Raw genomic sequence first — 24,144 nt, 5'->3', positions numbered from 1 at the left:
TGTCTGCTGAATATGGTAAATTACACTACAGCTATTTTAGTCCTCCAGGCTCTCCAAGCTTCGTTGTAGACAATTATGGTACATGTCTGGCATCTAACCAATGGTTACGATGGCAGTATTTGTATTTTTTATTACTTTTATAGTTTTAATGTTTTTTGTATATGTTTGCAAAAAAAGTTAATTCACAGAAATATCTCAGGCTTGCCAGGGACCGACCTGTTGCCTTTGCCATTGCTTGTTTGCGATGCTCACTGGCGACCCAAATATACGAGTGGAGTTTAGGGGTGCGTACCTTTTTATTACGAGAGCGATGTCTTGCATAGATCCTGAATACTGGCCAACTCCTTGCAAGCAAGGTTTCTTACTTCTGTTCACTGCCGAAAATGGACTTAGCCTAATGTGTACAGGTTGTAATTTGCACCTGTGAAAGACTGGTACAGATGAACCCTTGGGTCCCTGATATCCAGGTGAAGGCACTAATTATATTTGTTAAGATACAGGTGTTGATTTACTTACCGGAGTAAATGAAGCACATTGGGCCAGGAATGTGCAACTGCCTCTGGGAAGGATAGTGGTAAAACAAGAAATACTGCCCGGTGTGAGGATGAATGGATTTTTGTATGAAGTCAGGGAAACCTGCCAACACATGAGAATGCTGATGTCTTAGGGCGGATGGGAGAAGATCATATGCAAATCATCTGTCCAGCTGAGAGGGGAAATATTAGTGAGGTAAAACTTCCTTTTGTGGCTGCAACAAGTGAGCCAGTGGAGAAGTCAACATGGCTAGTGAAGTTACCTGGATTAGTCACTATGTCAGAAGTGTAGTTAATTTAGGTAGGCGGCCAGTGTTGGACTTGGGCCTTTTGGCAGTTTCACCCCGAAACTTTTTGCATTCTCCTAGTCTTTTTCTGTTACCTGGTGTCGGTGATTTTTGGCTTCTGAGCACTTTAACACTGTGGTCCGCTGTAAAGTGAATGCGCTCTCTGTGTGCGTGTGGTGAGACTGGCCTGCCCTCCCATAGGAATGCATTGGGGATAAGTGTGTCTGTGGTAATTCCTGTTATGAGAGGAGCGGCAGGGGCGAGTTTAGTATGTATGAACTCGTGAGAATAAATGTTGCGCAATGGCGTGCACAGATTTATGGTGACTGGTGGAGAAATGCCACTTTTAGACGTTGGCATTTCTGTGTGCTATGTGTCATCCTGCCTGATGTGAATTGCATGTCTGACTTGTGAGTGACAGGGGCTGAGAAGTCTGGGTGGCTCCAGGAGGGGCAGGGTGAGTCAGCGCTAGGCTGAATGGGACACCTGGGCTAAGAGTAGTGGGAGGGGTAATCCCCTGACTCTGAACAGGCTGGTGTCTTCCCTTGTGAATGCTGGCTCCGCCCCCCTGTGCTGTGTCTGATGATGAGCCCCCACCTGACAAAGGGGGAGAGGAGCTTTGCAAAACAAAGTACTTCAAATCCCCCCTGAACCCGTTGCATCTGGTTCCCCCATGCCCGGCACTAAGACAAAGGAGAAAGGGTGTATAAAGGTAGGGGCTGTGACCCTATGACGTTGTTCTGTTTCTGAACCAAAACCTGCGGGGGCGTGCTGCTGCTGGGGCCCAGGAGGACCTGCCAGGAGGGCTGCCTCCCTGGGCCCAGCCTGGCCCCCTTGATTCCTAAAGACCCCCAGGACTTTGCTGCATCTAGCGCCTCATGAGCGCTACATTTTTATTTCCCCAGAAGAAGAAGCACGAGGGCTCTGAAGCTTTGAGCTGCCTGTGGTTGAGGGAATCCCCAGCGTAGGGATTACCCCGCATTCCTTTCATACCGAGCGGGAGCCCACCCTGCTTTATGGCGCTTTGAAAATCGCTGGTGCCCACCTCGCGTCGTGTGGCCTTTGCGGGTGCCCACCCCGCTGTTGTGTGCCTGGCAGCGTGCTGCAGCATTCCCGGGGGAACCCCGGTGTAGGGATTCCCCCGTGCTCCATGATCGAGCGGGAGCCCACCCCGCTTATTTTTATAATTAAAACTGGAGCGGGAGTCCACCCCGCCGGTCAGTGCCCCCCTGTGTGAGGCCGCCCCCACCGAGAGCACTGAGGGCCGCCGCGCTGCCTGCGGTGACCCAGAAGTCAGGCAGTCAAAGCCTGGTTGCGGGCTGGGCCTAAGACCAGCCCGGAAGAAGTTGCCGCTGTTCCTGAGGCTGAGCGTGGCTCCCCATAAGTTGCCGTAGCAACGAGGGAGTCGCCGGGGGAAGCCAGTACCAGGAAGAGGAGCGGGATGCCGAGAACAGTTACCAGCATCGAGGCGGGGCTCCTGTGCGGTGAGGAGAGCCCCGCGTTCAGTCTAGAGCTGCCAGACAGAGACTAGAGGAATCGACGGAGAAGAGGGACCGAGTGAGGAGCGGAGCCACCCAGTCAAAGCCCCCGTGAGTGGGGGCTGAAGGGGGGAGCCATGTCAGCACTCCTCAGGCACAGTGAGTGCCGATTGCCACAAAGAGCATAGCTGCGCCGCCCCAGTGCGGGCAGCTACACCGAATGAGGCATTTTCTATTCATTGCCCCTGGAGGAGCCCGGTGATCGAGGCCCTCCCGGTGAGCCAAGTTGGGGCCATTTGTTTTGTAAATTCCCGGAGTGGGACTTGGGAGACATTGCTCTTCGAGGTCCCGAGGGCACAGTCGTGCCAGGGCCCCTTTACTGCATTCACAGCTGCACCGGCACGGGCAGCTGCAACGTTTTGGGGGCAGATTTGATTGGGAAAGCCCCCGAGCAGGGCCCCAGAGCCCAGTGTCGTTTTTACTGTTGGCCATCTTTGCTTTTAGGGCCCCAGTGGGGGTCCAGAGGGCACAGTATGTGCCAGTGCCCACATCTTGCTGCACAGCTGTACCGCAATTAGCGGGCAGCTGCTACGTTTAGGCCCAGTGCATTGCGTACTTTTCATAATTGCTGCATTGGTAGCTGAGCCCTGACTTTGCTGGACCTAGGGCATTTGAGCCCTCTGAGAAGGCCAGTTGGCCTGGGGGGTCAGTTTCTAAAGATGATGCCTAATGCAAATGTCATGCTGTGATGTTTAGGCCTAATGAGATGGTATAATGCGTTTATGCTTATGATGATCTATGCCTAATGTAATTTATGCCCCATGATCAGTGCCTAATGTGTGTGGGCTGCTGATGTCCTAGTGCGTAAGGGGTTTATGCTTAGGAAGGTTCAGGCCTAATGTGTTACTGCCTAATGTCATGTTATGATGTTTGGGCGAGTACCTATATTGCATGAGGTGTTTATGCTGGTGAGGCCCATTGCGTAATGCGTAAAGCGGGCAGCTGCTACGTTTAGGCCCAGTGCATTGCGTACTTTTCATAATAGCTGCATTGGTAGCTGTGCCCTGACTTTGCTGGACGTAGGGCATTTGAGCCCTCTGAGAAGGCCAGTTGGCCCGGGGGGGGGGGGGGGGGGGTCAGTTTCTAAAGATGATGCCTAATGCAAATGTCATGCTGTGATGTTTAGGCCTAATGAGATGGTATAATGTGTTTATGCTTATGATGATCTATGTCTAATCTGATTCATGCCCCATGATCAGTGCCTAATATGTGTGGGTTGCTGATGTCCTAGTGCGTAAGGGGTTTATGCTTAGGAAGGTTCAGGCCTAATGTGTTACTGCCTAATGTCATGTTATGATGTTTGGGGGAGTACCTATTTGCATGAGGTGTTTATGCTGGTGAGGCCCATTGCGTAATGCGTTGAGGTTTGGGCCTAATGTGGGTTTATGTCTAATGCTAATGTGATACTGCTTAGGTTATTATGGTACCAGTAGTTACTGGTTGTGTTTTACAATAACTACCTGCATTTTGATAGTTCTGACTGTGGCCCGACTGGCCGGCTCCTGTATATAATCTCCTGTGGATATTGCCTATGCCAGTTGGCACAGTGTAAATGTGTGATTATGCATCTAATGTGTTTCTGATAATACAAAGGATATTGTTTTATATAACCTTGTGTGGAGTTCCTTTTGTGGTGTTCCTGGGATGTTGTGGCTGTGTGCGTACGCAAACGCTTTAAACATGGCCTCTGGGATAAGCCTGACTGCTCGTGCCAAACTACCAAGGGGGTGAGCAGGGGTTATCTTTGGTGGGTAACTCCCTTATCCTGACTAGAGTGGTGGTTTCTGCCTGGCTTTGGCGCAAGCCTTAGCCAACCAGAAATCCCATTTCTAACAGCCAGTATAGACATTTTAAGGAGATCTGAGTAGGCGAAATAGAGGCTATCAGAGCAAGAAGGTGACTGGTGTTTCGAAACCTTTGGTGAGACGGCAAGAAAGTTGGTTTTAGCGGGCTAAGATAAAGATTGCGAGATCTATTGCCAAGAGTGGCATGTAATTAAGGAAATTCCTCACTCCCTTCCCCGATTTGCCTGATAGTCAATCATGAATTTATGGACCACATTCCAAGTAGGGGGTTAATACCAGGGTGGAAATATCACATCCAAAATGACCTATATCGCAAGCATTGATAAAATACAGATATCGTAAATTTGGGTTGTAAAAATAAGGCGAGATTGCAGGATGTCTCCTACGGAATGGGATATTGCTGGTTATAATAATGTTACTGCCTTATTTCCATTATTAATACATCAATTCCCAGCCTTTTTCCAGAGAAAAATGCCACCAGGTCTTACCTGACAAAGTTGTCTCTGGGAATGAGCGAAATAGTTCTGCATGCAAAATTACAGCAATTACGTGATCCCGTGGGTAACTGACCCTACCAGCTGAATCAGGAAGTCCAAGCACATATAATGTGGGCCTATGTGTGTGAAGTAATTGTCTCCTCTGAACTACACAGTTGATTCTACAGGAGGCTATTTTAGGCAGAAGAGTGCTGAAGCTGGCTTGGCTGCTATTCACTAGGACGTGTGTAAATTCTATATTTCTAATAAGGATTCAGTGGAGAGTGATGCTACTGTGTTCGAAACAGAGTTATGGCGCAATGCAGAGAAGGGATGCCACAGTAGCTTATTTGGGAAGATTAGTAGACACCGGCCCCACACAGACATGCACTATCTGGCAAGACCCTTGTAAATTGATCCTTTGCTTTGGGAAATTTATCATGGCCTTGTAGATCTAGTACCAGAATAGAATAACCAACATGTTATCTGACAGAAACATTGTGGACTAAATAGTGTTAACAAAAATGATTGCCCCACTGGAGTTTATAATTGAAAAACTACAGGCAAAGGGATGATATTTTTGAAAATAATATTTAGATTGTGGCGTTTCTCTCCAATTATATGCTGGCTAGCGATGTTCTGATATACCATCAGCATGGTGGGCTACAACTACTTTGCCCTTTGGAGATCAGGAGTCAGAATGCTTCTGTAGATTGAGTTCTACTTGATGAGGTCCTCGCCCAGGGGCATGTTTGAGTGCCCGAGTCATAATAACCTGTGGTGGTAGGGATGGCAATAGGCCAGGAGGGAATGCTTGGCTTTTTAAGGGCTGCCAGGATGGCTCCTGTAACACACATTCCATCATGCCTTTGCGATTGTCCGTCCCACTCCAACAGGGACCAGAGACAAGGCTGTGGACAAGGGCAGATGCTTCCAGATCTTGCATGTGTTCATGATTGTGCTGCCTCTTTTCAGATCAGCCTTCTTTCTTCAGGGGTCCCCCACTTTCTCCTATATTTCTTTTTCAAATTGTATCTCTTTCCACTAATTGCTCTCATTAAATCATTTGTTTCTATCTGTATAACAATGCTGACAATGCCCAACTCCTTGCTAGCCTGTAGCATGCATTGGTCTACAAACTTGAGCATTTCACCGCTTGCATGAAGGAATCTGATGCATCAATATACAATAACAGTCCAATGCCCGATGTATCATTAAATAATGGGGCTGATTATAGGTTATGCTGGTTTGCTTCAGAACCCCTCAGTTTGGCATTCTTTACTCTACCCTATCTACAAAAGTGAACAAAAGAGGAGCACAATTTGGCATAGAGCTACCACTAATGTCTTTCAGAAAATGCCTGAAAACCAAATTTTTTAGATCGTCTATATCTGAAGCTCGTACACACTGGGCTAGTGGTTGAAGAACTTTGAAAACTATTGGAAAACTATATGAGTAGGCGTCCTCCAACAGGACTTACCTAGCCCTCATCAAAGTATCTAGGGCCTGATTCACAATGGGCCGCCTGCGCACACGTGGAGGAAGCCCGGCAGTAGTGGGGAAGTCTCTGCACTTGGGGCGGAATCTTCACAGTGAGAATTCTCATTGGGTTGACTCCCCCATGGTTGCGGGGCCTCTGTAATGAGCCTTTGCGGGGCCTTTGTGAATCAGGCTCCTAGACTCTTAGTCAACTTTAGAACTCTCAAGTATTCGAAAGCCTGTGCACTGCTCTATGTAAAAGCCCTACATAAATACATGCACATGCAAAACTATGTTTGAAAATTGAGACATTTTTGTTGTTTTTAATTGAATTGTCAAAGCCTAACTCCTGTCATCTTTAATAGTGTTTAGATGGAAAATCCTAAAATAACTTAAAGAGTTCCTACTCATCTTTTTTGGTGTTTTTTTTCCAGGAGAGTCCCTTGACTATGTTCCAAACCTGGAAGAGTTAGATTTGTCTTGGAATGGAAACATAGGAGGAAACCTGCACCAATTAACCAACAAGTTTCAGAGAAACTGCAAACTCAAAGTACTTAAGTTGACAGACTGTAACCTGACATCAGAAGATGGCACTTTTTTAGGTAAGTTGTATATACTGAACATGACTTACAAGTTTAAGGACTGCCACAGATTGGGCGAAGCGCATGAGCCCAATGTGTGCTGTCTCCCAAGAAACACTGGTAAAATGGTGCCCAATAGTGCATTTTCTTTTTTAATAGTGCATTTTGAGAGTAATTGTGATATTAATTCGCAGAATGGTCATGGGTTCTGGGTCACTCATGACATTTTTTAATAGTTCATATCATGCCAAGCACGTTTGAGTGAGTTCAGGGGTACTGAGCTTTCACTGTGCCAAAGCAAAATGTGGGAAATCAGAGGCAAAACGCTGCTCTCTCTAGAACAATGTCCCAAAATTTCACTTAAAGCTGTACTTGCATTTAAAAAAGTAGGTATGCAGTTTTACATGGCTTACGCTTTTTTCAATATTTAAAAAATTTATTTATGGGCAGATTTACAAGCCCCTTGTGACACATTTACGCCGTCGTTGCATCACTTCTGTGACGCAGCGCTGGCGTAAATCTTGCGCCATGTTGCACCTTATTTACAACGTGACGCTTCTAGGGAGGTGCGTCACGTTGTAAAGCCCTGCGCCACATTAAACCTGCGTCAGGTTTAATGTATGCAGGGTGGGCGTTCCGTCGGAAAAAGCCTCGGAAAAGTGACTCAGTGAAATCTTCAAGATTTCACAGTCACTTTTCCGACGCCGCTGTGTCAAAACCCTGCGCCTGCTTGAAACAGGCATAAGGCGTGACTCAGCATGTTAGGTAGGGCAGCCCCTGAGCATTGCGACACGACTCCAGCAATGTGCCGCCCTTACGCCATCAGTTGCATCACGCATCTGTTAATCCTTGCGCCATGATGCGGCGCATTGTAGATGCGGTGCATCTGTGGTGGCGCAAGGGTAAACTTGCATGAAGCATGTCACCTGGCGCATCCCTGCTGATATGCAGGGATGCACCAGTCCTTGTAAATCTGCCCCTAAGTGTTTTTCTTCACTTTCTCCTTCTTTCATTTTTCTGCTCTGCAGATTTTCAGTTATAGATTGTAACTTAGTATCTATCTATTTGGAAGGGGGGCGATAGAAAACGTAAGGGTGTGACTTTATAAAGAGCACACGTATGCCCTTTCTAAGTAATGTAAATACAGGTGCCACTTTTTACCCTTGCTGAGAATGATAGAGGCTGAGTCGGCCTTAATGGCATTCGATTTTTTGAACTCCACATCGCTGCAAACCTTACACAGAGCTAAAAACTGAGAATCATTTGGAAATGGAACGCCATCTGATTTCTGGAGGAAGTGCTGAATCTACAGTAGAATCTACCACTGGAACTGCCTGCAGCATGGAGCCAGAATTTTGTAACCAAAGTATTCTCTGACAGAAATATTGCGTCCTAAAAATTGTTTACGAACATTTCACCCCATTGGAGTTAACAATGGAAAATCAACTCCCAATGAGAGTTCTGCTATTTGAGAAGGCACAAGCAGTCTGGTCAGCAGACTGGCGGCCATTGGATTTGGTGAAAAATCTGGGTGTTCTCCTGGATGACAACCTTTCCATAAGTGAACATGTCAATTCAATTCAATCTCTGGACTTGTTTTGGTGTTATGCGCATGCTTAGGAAAGCCTTTCACTGAGCTCCTATGCAGACCAGAAAAACCCTAGTCCAGGCTCTAATAGTGAGTCGCCTGGACTATGGGAACTCTCTGCTGGTCGCAATGAATGAAGGCCTTTTTTCCAGACTTCAGGTGGTGCAGAACACGGCGGCCCGCCTTGTCTGCAGCTTTCCTCCTCACTCTCCTTCTGAACCTCCTTCTGAACCTCTGTAACATTCCCTTCACTGGCTTCCCCTTCAAAAAGCGGGCTCTTTTTAAAATTCTTGGTCTAGTTTTAAAATCTTTGCACAGAAATGGTCCATGGAATCTAAGAAATACGTTGCAGCCATTCATTCTGGCTTGCACTCTTACATCTAGCGAGCTACTACTTTTACGCCCTAAGCCCTATTCATACTGTTAGGTATGGGTGCCGCTCTTTTTCTTTTTTTGGCCCCCATATATTGGAATCAACTATCCCTTCAATAACCTTCCTGTTAAGACCTATCCTCTCTTAAGAAATCCCAGAAAACCTGGCTATTTGATCTCTAACACCAACATTGAAGTGCTACTGCTCAAGCGTCGAGTGACCCCTTCGGGGATGATTTGTGCACTTAATAAATCAAATAAATAAAAATAAAATGGGAAAATATGTTTGCAAACTATAGTTACGAAACAATATTTCAAACCGACAATATTTTTTATAATGATACTCTTACGTACAACCCCTTCCTCCACCATACTACCTTGAACACCTTTACATTGGGTGACAGTAACAGCTGATATTTAAACCCCTTAGAAATTGAAAAAAAAACCTTGGTATGAAGCTCCATAGAAGACAAAGTTACCAGTATGCCAGAACTCACTTCTTCACAAATGAAGCAATTGCAATGTGATAAACTTTAAGCCAGGGGTACCACCACATCAAGCATCCCTGACCTCGCATGATAATCAACATATTGCATGCTGTTTTGTAATCCTGCTCTGCAAATTTGTTCCATAAAGGTTTTTGAAGAAAAAAAAATACATATTGCATGCTTTTATTTTCAGCCAAAGCTCTGAGGGTGATGCACACTCTGGAGCTACTGGAACTCTCCATGAACCCAGGCATTGGCAGCAGTTTGGAGAATATTGCACAGGAGCTAAAAAACGTTCCCTGTTTGAGAGGACTGAAGCTACAGATGTGTGGAATAAATCAAGACAGCATGCAGTTTCTAAGTGAGTAGCATTTCCTTTGCACTAAAAATATAACAAAAATCTTATAACGTGTACAAATGTAATTCCGATTCAAATTTGTTGTATTCTGTTTTGGGTGTTGCCGCAGAGAAATTTTACCACCTGGGCAGTATTATTATTTGTAAAATGTATAAAGCTCTAATTAAAATACATTAATAAATAAATAACAAAAGTTTGAGGTTAGCATTATATGCATATGAATATGGGAGAGTGCCTTCGCAGGCAGGACTGTTGATTATCTGATAGAAAATGCACCACTAGTTCAACCTTGAATACATGATCATTTCACAGCTGTTCTATCATCTAAGATGGCTCCTTAATGAGGCAAGATGGCGCTACTAAGCATCCTGTTTAACTTACAAAGCGCTATACCAAAGTACCACTAAATCTCTATCACAAAAACTGACCATTTCTATCACTTACAGACCCAACTTTAAAAAAAAAAAGACAATCTACTCTGGAAGCTTTTTTAGGACATTCTCTGAAGTTGTGGGACTCTGTGCCTTTGCCCAACAGAAAAGCTCACTCTTTCAAAACCACTTGGGTAGTCAATGAAAAATTAGATTGAAGAGTAATCGCTTGACCACTCAATAAACCTCACATGAACCACAAATGCCTATATGAAAATGCATTTGGCTGAATCTTATCTCTAGGCCAACACATGTAGTCTGTTTACAGATCCTACATTATTTTTTAAAAGGTTACCACCCAGATGCATCAAAGTGATGTTTTGCGAGTCCTTAATAGCGAATTTTAAGGATTCGCTATTAAAGACTCGCAAAACGGGATGCATGTAGGAATCGCAATATTATTTGCAATTTCTACTGATTCAATTAGCGAATCGCAAATGTGCCGCAATTTCAAGGGTGGCAGGGTGTCCAAAGGACACCCTGTTGCACCCCTGAAATGGTAATGTTCACTGGTGTTGCGCACACACATGTCCCAAGGACATGTGTGTGTGTAACATACAACTTAGAAAAATGCACTAAAGTGCATATTTCTAAGTTTTAGCTATTTACCACGTAGTTTGACTTCGCGGTAAATAGCGGCCCCAGATTGCGAATTCGCAATCTTGGAATGGTTCATGCATTGCATTTAAGGAATCGCAAATTGCGATTCCTTAAATGCAATTGCAATTTGAGAACCCGCAATTATTTGCGAATTCTTAAATTGTGAGTGCATGAACACTTGATGCATCTCAAATGCCATTTTTGCGGCAAACGGCCGAATTTTGCGATTTGCACCGTTTGCGCTCGCAAAAATGCTTGATGCTTGATGCATCTACCTGTATGCCTGTGAGAATGCGAGCTGCTGAAATATTGCGAAACTGATGATGTAAGCAAACAAAGCCACCACCGAATATTTTCCCTGCAGTAATCAACCAGGATGGGACATTTCATTGTAAATTCCTTAAACTGTCTATGCTCTCACTAGCTTGTTTAAATGATATTAGCTCTTAAATCTTCTATCAAAATATTATGAAGCGCATTGAGTTGGATAAAATGATAGCCTATCGTTAAGGGCCAACATGCCCACAACTGTCTCTATGCACGATGCATTACATATAATGGAAGGGATATGCTATTTTCCATACCCCTAATTAAGTCAAGGTACATGATACCAGCTGTGTCTCTGTGCTAGTCTGGTACCATCACATACACTTTTTCCTATTTTGTTTTTGTTAGTTTTTACGACTTTTAGGAGCTTGGAAAAGTAGAATGCTCTTAAATCGAGGTTTAATCTCTTGGCCAGTGGAGCAGTGTGGAACCCTGCCCATGAAAGGACATAGTATTGAAGCAGAAATCCTGCACCAAAAAACAGCCGTTTCACTCAAGCAGAGAGAAGTATCCTTGTGTAATACCTCTTTGTTAGGCCACGTCACCTGCGCCTGTAAATGTATGATCCCACACAAGTTTGTGGAAATATTACGAAATGAGACCTATGAACTTCCCAAAAATATAAAAATAGCATTTTTCAGATGCTCTCCTTTATAATTAAACAGGACGTGAAAAACATATTTCGGCGAACAGAAAAGTGCAGTCACAGCCCGTGCAGGTAAGAGCGGTACGCCATGGGTGGGGTGGGGGTGAGGGAGTGATTCGACAGACGGCCACGAGGAAAAATTATTTATTTATTTAATTTTCCCTCATGGTCATCTGTCAACCCCCTCCCCACCGCCCCAACCAGGCCCGACAGCCACACCACTATTACCTGCACGGTCAGCGGCTGGAAAAGTCAGTGGGATTGAGAAGCTTATATCTTAATCATTGTGGTGTGTAAGTGACAATGGTTATTGTGTGCCCTTACATCTCTAGCTAGTGGGCACAGTTAGTTTTAATAGGGAAAAGTGGATAGGTTTTCTACTCATGATCTCTAGGCGTAGCATCAGTGAATTCTGGCATTAGTGGAACAAAATTGCTGCAAAAGGTCATCTATCACTTGCGCAGATTTTCCGTGGAAAATAAGTGCCAATATACTGTTCAATATATTCAGTGGTAGTCTCCAGTCCTATTATAGCAACTATAACTGTAGTGTGCTGAGTGCTCAGCAAATTATCTTCACTGTTCTGCTCATTGCAACCTTTCCCTTAATAATCGATGAACACAGTATTTGGTTGCGAACTAGAGATGAGATAGGTGAGGATAAGGGAATGAGGGAATTATTCCATAGAATCCGGTGTCTACCTCATGCAGAAACTACCTATTTTATTGCATTTGTTCGTGGTTGATGAAGTTGACAGTGTATGGCTCCTTGAGAAGATGAATGGCTGGAAGAGGTTGGCAAAGTATTTGAAATCAATGCAACATGCTTCTGAGAGTAAGAGGACCAAGCGGTACAAGCAGGCAGTGGCATTCGCGACAGTCGAGGCGAGCGTATTCTCTGCTGCTTCATCCTGATATGCTCTTACACTGTGCAAAAGGAACTGTATAAGAGCTTCTGACCAATATGGTGTGACAATGCATCTGCTTGAAATTTTCTACAATCTCTGTGTAACCTGTCAGATCTTCAAGTTGATTTTGCTGTCATAAATAATACTGCCAGGGCCAAATGTACTAACATTAGGAATAGTGGTTTCCAAATTGTGATTTTCTACAAATTACAATTAGGAAATATCTATTCCTAATATATGCAGGTTTTAGTTTAACATTAGTGATTCCTAGTGGGTTGCAAATTGACCTACCTCATGAATATTAATGAGGTATGGCACAGTTTGTGACCCTTAAGAATGATTGCCATCACAGGGATGGTGGCCTGCTGGGGTCAGCAGACCACCATGTCTGTGAGTGCTTTTAAATACAGCAATTTTTTTTTTTATTCATCCCATTTTCATTAAAGGAAAACAGTATATGGTTCAATAGAAAAGAATTAAACGTTTCAATTCATTTTTTTAAGAATAGGCAGTGGTCAGTTAGGCAATTGCCTATTTTTAAAAATATATTTTTACCATTCTTAAAGGGGAAGGGCTGTCTTGGTGTCCCCCCCCTGCTTGCAAATGACTTACCACCTCCTTTGAGGAAATGTTAAAATATTAACAGTTTGCAACCAAAATTCGGTCTCAAAACATTAACACATACCTCTGCGATTCGGAATTTGGCAGGGATGCCCTAAACACGCCCCTTCAAAATACCTAATTGCAAACCCAAATTGAGATTCACTAGAATCGCAGTTTGATGTCTGTACATAAAAAAAGCAATTTTGTGGTCACAAACGGCCTGGATCTACAAATGCTTCATACATGTGGCCCTAAATTATACATACGATTCATGTTGCTAAAATGCATTTATCCTCATTAATGAATCTGCATTCTACACTCGGGTATTACCATAATGTTCCCTCACAATTTACAGTTCCACATAGGTAAAGTCATACCCCTTCTTATATGTACTAGGAGATCAGATTTTGGCAATGGCCATAGATATCTTCTGTGAAAATGTTTGAGTTAGATGTATCACCAGCCAGCCTTGTTATTTTAGGTGCTGCTTTCAAGAACTTGACTGAGCTGAGAAAACTGGATCTTTCTTCTAATAAGGCACTTGGAGGAGGATTTCAGAATTCATCTGCTGAGTTGAGCACACTCAAACTTCTCCAGATTCTGGACATACACAAGTGCAGCATCACAGAAGATGACATGGCTGCGCTCAGTAAGTAGTTTTCGTTATGTGAAGTTATAAAACCAGTTATAAACCACAGCACATAGGTTTACGCATAGACGTTGATATTTTGTATCATTTATATATGTTTTTATTTTCCCTTTAGAACCATTTTACAACTTGTCGTAATTGGTGTGCTTAACACCACGGCAGTGATAAAGACAGGGCTTTTGCACCTCTTTTAATAAATATAGATATGTGTATAGTTATCCATTTGCATACTTTATACACTTCTAATGTTAGCTAAATTACACATTCATATATGATATAGTCACTGTAATTCTCAAAAAATAAATATATAATACAGTAATAAATTGATTAATAATGTATTTTCCCACACATGCTTCCGTTCTTCTGTATGTCTTGCAAATCCAATGCAGATCAGTAAACTTTACTGCGCCATCTGAATTACTTGTGCCTGCTTCATCTTGGTGTAGATTGGGTGTGTGAATAAATTGCTTATACATGTCTGAATCTTTATGTATAGCCTAAAAGTTATTACTGTGTTGGGTGTTTGCATTGCACGCACTGCTTAATTTGTAAAAAAAAATATAAGTGCCAGGGCCGAGGTATTTCCACGTCACTTCACGCTGTTGGGATATGGCTTGCCACCACAGTTTTAATTTTCTCTAAAGTATATTGAACATATTTTTTTATTTACAAGCTCTGCTCACAAATAGATAGCGCCACCATGTGGTTGACTGTCATAAATACGTGCTGGTGTGTAGAAATACGTGCCGGTGGTAAGCATAGGCAAACACTGGAACAAATTAAGCACTGATTGCACATGTATACACACACACACACACATGCACACACACGCGCGTGCAAACACACCAATGCTCGCTTTCTCCTGCAGCAAAAATGTTTTGCTTCTATATCTCACAATAAAGGTTACGCATTAGACGGAGTTTGTCCACATGAAGTATAACGTGATTTGTCCTTTCAGCCCAGGTGGTACCCCTGCTGTCAAGCCTTGAAATCCTGAACATGTCATCCAATAGGAAGATCGGAGGCTCCTCACTTAACCTATTCAGCAGGCTCCGGTTTTTACCGAAATTAAAATCTGTGTGCGTCAGTCACTGCGCTTTGACTGAAGAATCCTTTGCAGCACTAGGTATGATTTTGGAAAAAACGTGTACACATAATGGTTGAAGAACAAAATAGGTAGCACTAATTGTACCCCCTTTAACAGTGCTTAATTTGTAAAATAATGAGTGCCGTGCCCAAAGCTCTGCTTAGAAGCCCACAGCCGATGATATTAAATATGAGCGCGCAAAATACCAGGGCTGTGTAGTCCCGAATCCACCTCAGGCCCAGGAGTGAACACCCATTGGGCAGAATGGGCTTCAGCCCCCTCCCCCATCAGCTGGGCTGCCCGGGATGAAGCTACGGCCTGCCAGCCTGACCTTCAAGTAGTGTGACAAACCATCTGTAAATTTCACGGACCGTCCGTGATTTGGATCTCACATCTGTTGTCCGTGATGATCCCTTTTAAGGACGTCTTCTGTCCGTATTTTAGGGCACTGGGGAACATCACTATTCCCCTGCGAGAAGCCTCAACTCCCTGATGGGGCTGCCTCACACTCATCCTCGAAGCACAAGAGCAGCCCCACCCTGCCCATTGTCATTCTGTATGCCGGCTGATTGCCACATACCAGAATCACAGTGGGCCAGTCTGGGCTGTTAAAGCATGAGGTGGGCCTCCTCCTGCCTCGGACTAGGGCAGGGCATTCTGTTTTAACCGTACATTAAGAAAAAGAAAAATGTTGCGTCTCACGAAATGAAAGAAATGTGCAGAATCCAGTTCATGAAAAGAAGCCGGGGAAAGAAGTTAATAAGAAGGGGTTATAGTTCTTTCACAGTCTCATCATTTTAGAACTGAAGCATTTTCAATATTATATACAACAAAGCCATAGTTGCTGCTTTTTTATTTTATGCAACTAACAAAGCCAATAGTCCTGGCTTGTTGTAGTTATGATGGACTATATATCTGGATGCATAACAGAAGTAGCAGAATACCAGTCGGGCAGCACACTAGGCTAAGCACAAATTTTTAGCTACTGTGTTTTAAGCCACACCCTTAATTACATTAGACACGCTCTTTGGAGAGACTCCCACGTTTTTTTCAACCCACTTAATGCCCTGGAAACGACACCATGTCACAGTCACCTCAAGTCCCGGGCACTGTGCATCATGCATGACTATGGCCTTCCAAGTTTTTCAAATTGCCTATGTGTAGGGGCATAGTGAACCTTCCCCCACCCCACCCCTTGCTTTAGGAACTATAGCACGGGTGACATTCTTGATAGGCCTCTTCTGGCTGCAACTCTGCAGACAAAGGCTCAGCTCATAATTATTGTGAAAAGGTGGATGAGTAAGTAAGTGAAGGAATTGGTACATGGCTGGATGGATTGGTGAAGGGATGAATGGATGAGTGAAAGGGTGAATAGATGGAATATGAGAGAAAGGATGGATGGATGAGTGAGTGGAAGGATGCATGAGAGAAATGGTAAATACGTAGATGTATGGGTGGAATGGTGGAGGTATGGGTGGAATGGAGGATGGATGGGTAAAAAGGTGGATGGATGAGTGAAAGGATGGATAGATGAGTGAAAGGGCGAGTGAATGGACAGATGGATGTAAGGATGGATGAGTGAGTGAAAGGGAGGGTAGATGGGCAAAAGGATAGATGGATGAGTGAAAGGGTGGATGGATGAGAGAAAGAATGGATGGAAGAGTGATAGGGTCAATGGATGGATTGTTGGGTGTATGGATGGGTGACAGGGAGATGGAGAAAGGGAGGATTGATGGATGAGTGAAAGTATGGCTGCATGATTGATAGGATTGATGGGCAAATTGGTGTATGGATGAGTGAAAAGAAGGATGTAAGGATGATTGAGTGAATCAATGAATAAATGAGTGAAAGGGAGGGTGAAGAGTTGGAAGAAAGGATGGATGAGTAAAATGGTGAAAGAATGGACAAATGAGTGATTGGGTGGATGGATGGATGAGTAGGTGAAAGGATGGCTGGATGGGTGAGAGGGTAAATGGTTGGCTGGATGAGTGAATGGATGGATGGATGAAAGGATGGATGATGGATGATTGAAAGGGTGGATGGAGGGATGGAAGGATAGATGATGGATAGGTTTGGAAATGGTTGAATAGGTTTGGATAAGGATGGTCATACAGCTACTAAGCTTCCACCCCAAAAAGTCTTATTTCATACGTCATTTGCTTCACACAAGAAATCAATTGAAATTTGCAAACATTGTTATCAGTAAATACATTCTCATTCTTCGAGTACTGTTGCAAATTAATTTCACAAATGTTATTGCTATTTAATAATCTGCTCCCATTTATGTTCACAGGTATGTTGCAGGTTTGAATGTCAGCCCTGAGCTGCCATGTCATGTATTCCCTACAATGGCAGCAATAGTTGTAGTAGCATCAAAGGTTGTTCCTTTTACACATGCTTAGCTCCACAACAGATACTTATTTGCTGCTCAGTGGCTAGTTAGAGAGACTGGAATGTAAAAAATACTTAAGGATTTTAAAGCTGTTTATTTTTTATCCTTTCACTTAGATAAGGGGTACAGAGTGCAGATTGACATCCATCTGTGAAGTGGATATATCATCTAAATCAAGCTTGTGTGCTCAGCTTGTATCCTTAATGTATTTTATTAGAGCAAATCGTATAAAACCTGGGTTGTGTTTCTTGCTAAATGACTACCCAAGCATTTCAAATTCACAAATATTTGGTGGGAGTTGTCACAAAATACCAAATAATATATATTCAACATTATTTGTGCTCTGGAGCTAGGATATGTGTCAGCTTCCCCCAAACAGCTACAAAGCTGTTTACTATACTAACATCATATTTAGAAAATAACATAAAAGTATTGTGTGCAGGTAAATGAAGCATGAACAGAGCAGTAACTAAATAAATGTGCTTAAACTGCATTATTTGCTTCCAATTTTCAAAAATTTCCTTTGGGGAAGGATGGTGAAATTTTTTGTAAAAGTTTTTTTAAGACTAGTTAGGTCGACAAAATTGGTCCAGAGTTTTTGGACTGCGTATTAAAATAAAACATTTGTCATTCACTGAGCTAAAGTTCCTTGAGAGCCCCAAAATCATGCTATGCCGAGAATGATGACCCTGTGTGCTTTAAAATGCACTATTTGCCACATGTAGTCCCAAAGAATGACTAGGTGTTTTACAAACTACATCGGAAAAGCGAACGTAGCCCAACCACAAGTAATTTTGATTCAGCTCTTATGATGTCTCTGTCTCCACTAATCCATGTGTTAGCCCACCCCCTGAAGTTTGATTTTAGTTGCGCCCCCTGCCTAGGCCTCTTTAATACACTGCCAGAAACTCTCTCCCTTTTATCTCTCTCTTGCAGGGTCCTGCTTTCTCTCTTTGTGATGGTTTCCCGTCTTTCACTTCTTCCCAGTTTGTGTGTTTTTTCCTGCCTTGCTCGCGACAAATGTCGGTTGAGGAAAAATAAGTGCCGGTGCCCCCACCGGCTCCAATTAAGAACTTCCCTTAGGCATACTATTTGTATAATGTGTTTTATGGACATAATTGAATTCCTATTATCTCAGTGTAAGGTCAAATGTAATGTAATGACCCTAGGATGAGGCGAAACACCAGGTGGGCTCAGCACAGGCCAGAGAGCTGAAAGAAAATCTTATTGTCTACCACATACATTTATTATATATATATATATATATATATATATATATATATATATATATATATATATGTATATATATATATATTCACTGAAAAAGCATAGGTTTCAAGTACATTATAGTTAGAAATTAACATTTAAAAAACCTTTGAAATTCTCTGAAAAAACCATAGGTTTCAGGCATGTTATAGTTAGAAATTAGCATTAAAAAAACCTTAGAAATTCACTGAAAAAAAACATAGGTTTCAGGGGCGTTATAGTTAGTTAGACATTTCACTCATACAAAACCATAGAAATTCCCCCGTAATAGCTAGTTCAGCTAACTATAATTCACGCGCCCGCAATCCCCTGCTGATGACGTCACATATTACATCACTCATGACATGGTCAGTGACATCACTCATGACATCACTGATGACATCTCAAATGACTAACTATAACGGGGGAATTTCTATTGTTTTGTACGAATGAAATGACCAACTAACTATAACGTCCCTAAAACCTATTTTTTTTCTGTGAATATATATATATATGTACACTCTGTACAATAAATCTAATGAAGTCCTGATGGTGCAGTGAAGGCTCAGTGACCTGTGTTTGTGTTACATGAAATGCAGAACCAGGCTGAAATCAATAAAGGTTGTATCACTGATTCAATGAAGTATATAATCTTTTAAATGTCATTAGTGACGTCATTTGAGATATCATGGATGTTATATGCGAAGGCATGAGCACTGCGGGGTGAGGTCGGGACTTGGATGACCAAGTTAATCATAAACTGGCAGTTACAGGAAGTTTTATTTTGTTAAAGGCAGCGAGAAACAGGCGTTTGTAGTGATGCAGTCTAATGCAGTTCAGGGAATAGACCCCACAGAGTGCAGGAATGGGCAGGTAAGACAAAAAGAGAATGTGAACAGAGCGAAGTCAGCATGTAGGAGAGAAGCGCTTGGCATCTGAAGGACTACCCACCTCACACATTTAATAACTGTACATAAGCACAGCCTGCTTCACCATCAGATGGTCAAAGTTCCTATGGGGTAGGATAGTGGGTCACTGTAGGAGTACTTAAGCCCTCAAATGAGTCCAGTTGTGCTGGAGCCCCATCCTCAGTATCAGAGTACATTAATTGTCCTTCACACTCAGCCAGAGTCTGCTTTCTTCATGCCCTACATGTCTGACTACCCAGTCAGAGGCAGTGCCTACCAGAAGGAACACCACTACACTTGGCAGCAGCAAAGTAGAAGCTAAAGAACATTCTCTTTGAAATGTCTTGGCATACCTCTTCACAGATGGATGTCCACCCTCTGTTTGTCTACTGGCTTCCCCTGTGAGGATTTGTGGTGTGTATCCAGTTTCTTTTGCTCAACAGTCCACCCAAACCTACAAATGATGAAATACATATGCCGTTCTACTACAATGAACCACAAATATGCCTAGACAGTGCTGAGTATGACCAGAGGTGTGCAAAGTGTAAATGGCCATGACTGAAAGCTGGCATAGAATGCCTGAGAGTGCAAGATACTGCTCATGTATACAGTGTGGCGGAGGGTGTCACATGTGAATTAAGGTGTACCATGTGTGGTGGCGAGTGTGGCTGCAGGTGTGTAGGCTGTAAATGATCATTGCCTAAGGTGTACAGAGTGTTGCCTTGAGAATGCAGAGTGTGGCCATGGATGTGCCTGGTGTAAGTGGGTATGACTGAGGGTGTCCACTGAATGGCTGAGGATGTGGTGGAGGGTTCCACATATGGCTGAAGGTGTACAAAGAGTGTGCACTGTGGCAGAGGGCATGCAGTGTGACTCAATACATACAAAATGATTGTGGTTTGATGTTCACACAACGTGAAAAATGAACAGCCCCAGCACCCATTTGTTTAGTATCAAAGTATTGTGCGTGGCAAATTAAGCACAAGTGCAAAGATGTTCACCCAAGATCTTATGGTCAGATTTATAATTTGACGGTCGGGCCGTCCGGCAGCGCAACAGAGTAAATTACTCCTTTGCCCTGGCGGGGGTCCTGACAACCACATTTTGAAATGTCTGCCAGGCCTGCGGACATTTGAAGCACTAAAAGGAACAGTTGTCAAGGAGGTTCCGGACATCGTATAGTAATTTTGCTGTACGGCTCCGTCGAACATGACGGAGCCCTACTGCAAAGTTACACTTTTTTTCTTATTTTTAAAAAAAAAAAAGCCTAAAACAGGATTTTCTTTTTGAAAATATAAAAAGAAGTGCCCTCCCTCACCATGGTAGGTTTCTCCCACGGCAAGGGGTTATTAAGCACTTTTTATTGCCCCTTACCACTAGGGTTTTCCTGGTGGTGAAATGCACTAAAAATGGCTATATGTTTCCCATCTAAATTAGATGGGCAGACAAATAGCTAATCATCCGATGGCCTCCTTCGGGCCATTGGAGGTGTGTATAAGCAATGGAGACGGAGTAGTCTCTGCCGTCTATACACTGAAGATCCACTTGATTCTAAATGAGGCAGGCAGACCTTCAGGTTGGCAGAAAGAGTTCTCTGTCGTTGTGACAGAGTACTCTTCCAGCCAACAAATAAATCAGGCCCTTTGTCTCTAACATTGAGCAGCTGAATCATTTTAATGGAAAATATATTTTTTTCAATAATCTCTCTTTACAGCTGAAGCTCTGATCCATCTCACAGAGCTTGAACAGTTAGATCTCTCTTGGAATAAATGTGTTGGTGGACGCCTAACACAACTTTTGGACACACTGAAGCATACAACCACAATGCAAGAGTTAAAGTTAAGCAGCTGCAACCTGGTGGATAAAGATGTGGCTGTTCTAGGTTTGTATGTTTATTTTTTTTAATGTTTAGTTTACTTCTAAGGTGCACGATCGCCACAGCATGTTGGCGCCTTGTCATTACAGCCATGGAGGACTGAGTCAAGTGTAAGTTAGTGGCCATCGTGCATTAGCACACACTTTTCTGTTGAGATTGATCACCTTAATACTGGTAGGAAACCATAATATTGAGTTTTGATTATAAACATATATATTGACCACACTCTATCAACCTATAGTATATCATGAGGGCAAGTAGCTGTGAAATTAGATGAGTAGTTTTACACTTCCCTGGATACTCTTACCTTGATAATACAGTGGTAGTCAATATTCAGGAGTTGATATTTGTACAGGTCAATGTGCCTGTCCACCATAATTTGGCACACAACCGTATTACTGTTCTGGAACATTGTGTCAATTATATCTAATGTTTGTGCTAAGGCCAACAACCATCCAATGGTTGTACCATATAAAACGCTAGATGGAAATACCACTTGAGAGGAAAATGGCTGACTTGTTTGATTCTGATGTACTGATAATATTCCAAAGAATGATTTATTTCTACAGTTAAGGGGTCTGTGTGAGGAGGGCCTCCAATCAAATTGCAGCTGCTATGTCTGATCTTTTCATGTTTACAGAAGCATCTTTCTAAAATTAATTAGGATTAGAAGCCCCTTTATCATAAACACAAGAGGAGGCATTGGCTATTGCTTAAGTAGTTGAGTGTGAAACCTGTTGTCCAGAAGGCCAGAATTTTAATTTCCCATTGCATACATATCACTAATGAAACAAATCTCCAGATGTCGTTGTGCTTAGTTAAATTGCTTATAACAATAGACTATCACTGATGTTAATAAAATAATCATTCTTAAAGTCAAACAAATTGAATGTCAAGTTAACTTCTTATGGTGCATTTTAAAAAACAAGAGTGATTCACCAGTCAATGACACAAAAATTAGCAAAGCCAATAAATAAAGCTGTTTTTAATGAAGCAATGTGTCGTTCAAATATTCCTGATTTCAATATCTGCAAGTTCCTGAATCAGGTTACAGGTCATTTCTAGAGGCACTTCAAGTTAGATAGATGCTTTCTGTGCTATACTGCAGCACAAAAACCATTACTAGAGGTCCCATCAGCATAACTGGCTGTTTTTTTACAACACGCCACCTCCGGTCAGGAACATTGAAGAGGTGGTAGTAGGTTAAGTATGGTTAGATAGGCATTTTAGGTTATGTATGGTATGATAGGTAGGTAATTTATGGGAGTTTATGTTTTGTAGGCATGGTAGGTTAAGTATAGTACATAGGAATGATAAACATGACGAGTTAAGATTGTTTGGTTAGGTCGACATTTTAGTTATGGTGGTGGATTAGGTATGTTGGGTCGGTATGTTAGGTTAGTTATGGCTTGCAAGGTAGGTTAGGGAAAGTTGATTAATTAAGATGAGTATGGGAGGTAGGCATGGTAGGTTATATATGGTATGCTAGATAGGCAGGTAGGTAGTTTATGGAAGTTAATGTATTGTAGGTATTGTAGGTTAAGTATGGTAGATAGGTATGATAACCACGAGATGTTAAGAATGTTTGGTTTGGTCTATATTTTAGTTATGGTAGGTGGATTAGGTAGGTAGGAAGGTATGTTAAGTTAGTTAGGACTTGCAAGGTAGGTTAGGGAAAGAAGATTAACATGGGTATGGGAGGCAGGCATGGTTTTCAAGTATTGTAACTTTGGTTGACAGCTATCATAGGAAAGTAAAGTATAGTAGGTTAGGCATAGGGGTAGGCTGGGTAAGTAAGGTGTAACATTGACAGCTGTTTCTAGTTTTATGATTGCCAGTTTGTTACTTTATAAAAAAACACAGCTTCCCTTGAAACACCCAGACAAGTCACGTGAAAAGTCCAAAGAACAAGTCCCGACCACTGGCAAGGAATATGAAATGTTAAAATATCATACATTTAAACAGCATCTCCACTGTGAGCCTGTTGTTTGTGAAAATTCACCAATAGAGGTACATTCTACAGTTCAGTGTTTTAAAAGTTTAGACAGCCTGTGCCACTGTGTTTGTCACAAGTCGGAGTAAACATTGAAAACAAATCAAATGATGACAGCAATGTACTGCTTCGGTAAACAAAATGCATCAACCGGAGCATGAGCTGAGATGAAACATTTCAATGTTACTTTATTCTTGTGAAGACTGAAGGTTCTCCTATCAGTTCCCAATCTTGGGTTGTCCAATTTTATTTAGTATTTCATACACTGCCTTGTGATATTCCTCCAGTATTTACAACATGTACTATTTTTGTACAGGAGACCTACACGTTGATGTCTTCAAGACTGAAGGTGTATCTTTATATTTCCTAGATGCCCTTGTTGCTATTAAACTGTACAAGTACACAAAGGAGGTGGGAGATAATACAAAGCAAGTCACACTGGCTGTGAGACATTCAGAAAAGAGAGAGGAAGGGAAAGCAAAGCAACTGGGAATCCGTGGGTGCCCTTGGTGAGCTCCCTGACCATGTGGCACAACATACTATTGCTCCTGTTTGTCCCACGTTTGTTATCAATTCTTCATGCTTGGGTCACATGTCTTGTTTTAGGGCGGCCATCCATCCATCAGGTACGCTGACCACAACCCGTCTGTCACTCTGACGGACTACCGCCTGCCATATTTAGAGGTCACTACTGGCCCAGCAGTGATATCTCTGCCTTCGGAGAAGCTGCAGCCATGGCGGGTCCTCTGAAGGTCCTCCCACGACTCCTCTGAGACATCTATCTTTTCAGAGGGCCGCACACCGAACGTTTTTGTTTTACAAAAACAAACTCCGAAAGTAGCAATCCGTTCTTGAAATAACAAAAAAATTCCCCTGCTGTGGGGACATTTTGATTTTTTTTCTGTCTGGTACCAACATGGTTCTCCAAGTTTTTAATCCTTAAATTTCATTAAGTATCAATATGTCTGTATGTTA

General features: G+C 42.7%; 1 protein-coding gene across 1 annotated transcript in view; it reads left to right on the top strand.

Annotated features, from left to right (window-relative positions):
- Positions 1-24,144, top strand: part of LRRC31 (leucine rich repeat containing 31) — a 57,381-nt gene that overhangs the window by 26,633 nt on the left and 6,604 nt on the right. The window contains exons 5-9 of the mRNA XM_078666079.1: positions 6,553-6,720; positions 9,341-9,508; positions 13,501-13,668; positions 14,627-14,794; positions 21,015-21,182. Coding sequence (XP_078522205.1) covers positions 6,553-6,720; positions 9,341-9,508; positions 13,501-13,668; positions 14,627-14,794; positions 21,015-21,182 — 840 coding nt within the window. The remainder of the gene's footprint in view (positions 1-6,552; positions 6,721-9,340; positions 9,509-13,500; positions 13,669-14,626; positions 14,795-21,014; positions 21,183-24,144) is intronic.

The sequence above is a fragment of the Lissotriton helveticus genome, chromosome 11 (genome assembly GCF_964261635.1).
Source record: "Lissotriton helveticus chromosome 11, aLisHel1.1, whole genome shotgun sequence".
Classification (NCBI taxonomy): Eukaryota; Metazoa; Chordata; class Amphibia; order Caudata; family Salamandridae; genus Lissotriton; species Lissotriton helveticus.
This window is presented reverse-complemented; position numbering and strand designations above follow the sequence as displayed.